General features: G+C 50.1%; 1 protein-coding gene across 1 annotated transcript in view; it reads left to right on the top strand.

Annotated features, from left to right (window-relative positions):
- NCAPH (non-SMC condensin I complex subunit H) overlaps nucleotides 1–5,045 on the top strand; it is a 26,180-nt gene that overhangs the window by 13,281 nt on the left and 7,854 nt on the right. The window contains exons 8-12 of the mRNA XM_011382004.2: nucleotides 81–214; nucleotides 916–1,118; nucleotides 3,432–3,580; nucleotides 4,152–4,258; nucleotides 4,604–4,726. Coding sequence (XP_011380306.2) covers nucleotides 81–214; nucleotides 916–1,118; nucleotides 3,432–3,580; nucleotides 4,152–4,258; nucleotides 4,604–4,726 — 716 coding nt within the window. The remainder of the gene's footprint in view (nucleotides 1–80; nucleotides 215–915; nucleotides 1,119–3,431; nucleotides 3,581–4,151; nucleotides 4,259–4,603; nucleotides 4,727–5,045) is intronic.

The following is a 5,045-nucleotide window of genomic DNA, read 5'->3' as shown; positions in this document are numbered from 1 at the left end:
CAGAGCCCACATCCAGTGCTGGGGTGCCTGTGCATCTGCCCACGTGTAGGACCAGAGGTGGCTGTGCCTCTGGTGCCGCTGTGCACGACTGCCCCTAACCGCACTGCTCTCCTGCCTCACAGTGCTCCTGCAGCAGTGCGCCGAGGAACGCCAGATCTGCCCTTCCCTGGCTGGGTTCCAGCTTGCCACGTGGGACAGTGAGGCACATGATGAGGTGCGGTGGGCCTGTGGATGCCTAGGCTCCAGTGGGAACCAATACTGTGGCATCATTTTGATTCAGCCACGACTACAGAAAATATTTGCTTTGGCTCTTTTGTAGAGACCAAAACCTGGGGCAGGAGCGGGGAAAGGGTAGGAGTGGGGCGAGTGCCAGCAGGACCGGTGAACAGCTTGATAATGTCAGGAGCCAGCCTGGTGCTCCCCTTGGGTGAAGTGGCCTGACAAGCCTGGGCGCACACACCGACCAGATTCACTCTTGAGCTTGGTCATCCTGGTGGTCGCTGGCCTCGGCTGCTGTCAAGCTCGAGGAATTTCCTGCTCTGAGATTGAGTCCCTTGGCACAGAGTTTCCTGAGAAATTGTCACGTGTCAAGCTTTCCTTTGTTTATTTTTAGCATGGTCCCTTTAGCCTACTTACTATAGCTTCCAAAATAAATGGTCTCCATGGACAACTGTTTTCTCTAAACATGTGGTTAATGGATGTAGATTCCCGTCTCATGTTTTACAAAATGTGCCTAACAGTGCAGCTCCACCCTGTGCACAGAATATAAACGACCCCAGTGTTTTTCTATCATGAGAACGTTGGCTCCGGGGAGGGGGAGGAGGCTGGAAATTGGAATTTAGGGGTGAGAAGGCACATCTAACTGTGACCGGGGTGGTCACGGAAATGACAAGAAACCTCTCTTTGTCCCTTCAGTCTGTGTCAGCCCTGGTAGACAAGTTCAAGAAGAACGATCAGGTATTTGACATCAACATCCCGGTAGAGGACAGTGATGGCAGGGATTCCCCTGATGGACCCCTGGACGACTTTGATGCCAGTGATGAACCCGGCTACACTGCCTCCGGGGATCATGCAGAGTTCAGGAGCTGGAGGGAGCCCTGCCACGGGCAAAGCTGCCAGTAAGGCTCTCTGGGCCCCGGAGAATTTCCTGTGGTAGTCTCCCCAGATTTCCTGCTGGGACAGTCTCATTTCATCTCTGATTGCCTGTGCTGCTGTGCACGTTGTCCACACAGGTGGAGCCATCATGCAACTCATGGTGGAATCACACCTGCCTTTCAATGTTGGCTCATCCACTTATTGTTTATAAAACTGACATTGCAAGAGTTTGTAAGGATAGAGCTCAAGTGGATAAAGTGCTGGGAAAGTAGCTGCTTTGGTGGTGGCATTTGCAATGATGGCTCTAGCGGTGTCATGCAGTGTGCTCCCTTTCCACACACTGCACGTGGTCCGGCTCCTGGCCAAAGTGCTACATAGCATTATAGACAGAAACAGGCTGATGTGTTGCTTACAGAATAAACGCGCCCTGCCTGAAGGGTCAGGCAGAGCGGGGCTGAGCAGTGTTGGGTTCCCAGGCAAGCAGGCTGGGACCAAGCAAAGCAGGGAAAACTCAATAAGCAGACGACATTGAGATCTGGAGCTGGAGATACGACATTGAGTATCTGGAGCTGGTAGAACTGGTCTGCAGTCATTTATAATTTTTATCATTTTTGAAAGCATCCAAGAAAATTGGAGCTCTGGCGGCCATTACTAATATGTGTACTTAATGGATAGCTATTGTTTAAATTTTGAATATGATTTGGAGGCAAGTCCCACAATTCTGTAGTACCGAGGGCCCCTAAAGGTCTTGAGTGGGCCTGGGTGTAGAACAGGCCCCTGGTAACACCTGTGCCTGTAAGAGCAGCTTTGCAAGCCTGGGACTGTGGATGGCTGAGCTGGTCGAGTGTGGGGAAAATCTTAGAAGTCCAGTATAGTTTCCCGCTGAGGCAAGAATCCCTTCTAGAGCATGGATTTACTGTCTCCAGGGTAAGAGACTGCCTTCTTGAGCTCAGTTTGTCTGTGTGGAAAATGATTTGATTGATAATATGCCTTCAAATCGGAGTACAGGTCCAAGGCTGAACGTTGGCACCTGAGGGCAAAGTTACCACCTAGGCCCTTTGGCACCTTCTGAGAATTGAGATACGGCAGGCAGCTTGGGGGACATTTTCAACTGTCAGAAGAACTGTCACTCCTCCTAAGTGATGCAGTAACATCTGGGGACCTGATGGCAGCACGGTCACTTCCATTTTATTATTTTGTTAGGACCATAGATGCTTATTTCGAACAGATTTTGGACAAGTGTCTTCATTTCTCGCCCCAGCTCCAGACAGCACAAAACCTTAGACTCCATCCTGGCGATGAGTGCATTGGGAGGCTTACATTTTAGCCTAGGGCTTTGTCCACCCTGAAGCCCCCTACCCTTGGCGCAGTGCTGGCCTGTCCCGGAGCTCACTGTTTGAACTGAAGCGGACCTGGCCTTGCCATGGAAGTCATGCAAGGCGGAGCAGGTGGCTCTTTGTTTTCTCATCCATGAGATGAAGGGTTGGACTAGATGACAATAGCAACACCTTGATAATTACTGACATTGTGCCAGACGCTGTGCTGGGTACCTTTCTTGTGTCATTTCACATAATTTACATAACGTAGCCTTCATCTGCACAACAATCTTATGATTAGATCCTGTTTGCCCCATTTTATAGATGTGAAAATAGGCCCAGAGAGATTAAGTGACGGTCATGCTGTCAGGAGAAAGCTGCCTCAGGCGTACTAGTAGTTTGCAGAAAGGGTGGAAACAAACCCAAGCTGCCATGTTGGACGGGAGAGTAAGACGCATCACATTTGGCAAAGAATGAGCTGGGTAGCTTAACCGGTTATGAGACTGCAGCATTTGGGGACATCAATTAGATTGACGTCTCCACTTTCAGTAGGCGCTACCACAGAGTTCCGGGAGCCCTCTATGGAGGGTGGTGAGGAGAGGGTGTGAGTGCCAGCATGTGGCAGGAGCCTGTGGGGGAAGAGCCTGAGGCTGGGGAGCAGGGGATGTGCCAGCTCCCAGCCCTGGTGCTCCACTCGTGTGTAGTCTCCATAAAACTTAGCTTCTTCCTGCCTCTGCCTTTGTGTCTCTCAAGGGGGTAAACTCGCATTTACAAAGCACTTTGAAACATCCAAAATACTTGTGTAGATATGACCATATTTTTGTAAAATTAAGAGAAGCAAAGCTTGTTGATGAGGTATTTGCACTGGACTTGCTCTTCACAGTGCTCGTCCATGGAATGGTGGGCGGTGGGTGGAACTCCAACTGTATTGCGTGCTACTTGGCACGAGTGCATGTGTGGGCCATACATATCGACATGGACATGACTACACGTGTAAACACGACTGCATGTGTGTTACAGGGAAGAGGCAATCCCCCTCGGCGATGGGGACATCAGGACCATGTGCCCCCTTCTGTCCATGAAGCCAGGAGAATATTCCTATTTCAGCCCCCGCACCATGTCAATGTGGGCCGGGCCGGAGCACTGGCGTTTTAGACCCCGACACAAGCGTACGTATCCCCAGGGGGCCTCGGTAGAGAGGTGGCGGTGACCAGCAGACAGCAGGTCAGCCGAGGAAGGTTGGTGCCAGTCGCTGTCTTGTTGCACCTCCTGGTCAGCTGTAGCAGCACACAGATAAGCCAGCCCACTGGCTGGCTGGTCAGCTGGCCTGGCATGTAGATTCCGTTAAGAGAGAGGCCTCTGAGTGGGAAGAGCCCAGGGAACTGTACTCTTGACTTGGTCCCACCCCTTGGTATCCAGGTGACCTCCAACGATGGCCAGAGGTGGGAATGACCCACAGACTCGGCCCTCGCCAGTTCCTGCATGAGGCAGCCAGAGGTGGGACTTCGAAGGATTATGCCAGCATTTCCTCTTTGAAAAGAAGGGATTAACTAGTATATATACTTTATTGTGTTTTGTTAGCAAAAACAAAATTATAAGTTAAAGATGCAGATCAGGTGTATGATCAGCCTTTCCTAGTGCTTTCACACTGCGGTTGGTGAGGCCATCAGCGTGTCTGGTGGGATGAGGGAGTACCAGCCCCAGGGGTGAATAGTGTGCCATCAGTGTCTCTTTCTGCAGAAGAGACTGCCTTGAAGTCAGAGAACAGAAAGAAGAGCACAAAGAAAGAGTTCGAAATTGACTTTGATGACGACATTGACTTTGATGTGTATTTTAGAAAAGCAAAGGTTTGTGCTGTATCTATTGCTGTTTGTCCTTTCTTAAATTACTCTTCACACTCCTCTTTTTAGATGTGATTTTAAAAAATTTATTATAACTTTAACTCGTAGGGTAAACAGATGGCTTTATTGCCCCTCAGTTTGTACAGGAATCAAGAAATAGTCCCAAATTCAGTGGTAGAATTAAGTTTAGAATATGAATAATATGTAGCAGAGTCGCTGTTTTACACAGAACTGGGAACTCTGATGGTGGACCAGTGATGCCCATAGCCTTTCCGAGCTCCTTCCAAAAGGAATAGGTGTTGACTATTTTTATTAAAGATGCCTAAAAACTCGTTTGTTTTTTATTACTAGGCTCCCACGGTTCTGACCAAGTCCACTCTGGAGAACCAGACCTGCAGAGCCACCACTCTCCCCGCAGACTTCCACTATGAGGCTAACGATCTCGTCAGGTTACACCTCAAACCAGGCACCAGGGTAAGGGCTGTGCCTTGTTCCTCGAGGCCACTGTTGTTGTCGAGCCTGTTTAGAGCATCAGGTACCAAGTGGCTGGCAGTGTGCCAATCAGGCTGTGTCTTGAGGAAAAGATGAGAGCCAGGAGGACTGTGTGGGCCCAGGGGAGTTACCAGGAGGTAGGGGTGAGGCAGAGCTGGAGGGAGAAGCTCACAGGACAGGCGCACACTCATGCTTCGGAGACCTCAGCAGGTTGGATGCAGGACACAGGCTTCCATGCTGCAGTGCTAGGGACACGCATAAAAACTTCTGTTGAAGTTTGTGCACGATGTTAGTTGTTTCT

Source organism: Pteropus vampyrus, unplaced genomic scaffold (genome assembly GCF_000151845.1).
Source record: "Pteropus vampyrus isolate Shadow unplaced genomic scaffold, Pvam_2.0 Scaffold461, whole genome shotgun sequence".
NCBI classification, from domain to species: Eukaryota; Metazoa; Chordata; class Mammalia; order Chiroptera; family Pteropodidae; genus Pteropus; species Pteropus vampyrus.
The sequence above is the reverse complement of the archived record's forward strand: the minus strand, read 5'-3'. Positions and strand labels throughout refer to the sequence as shown.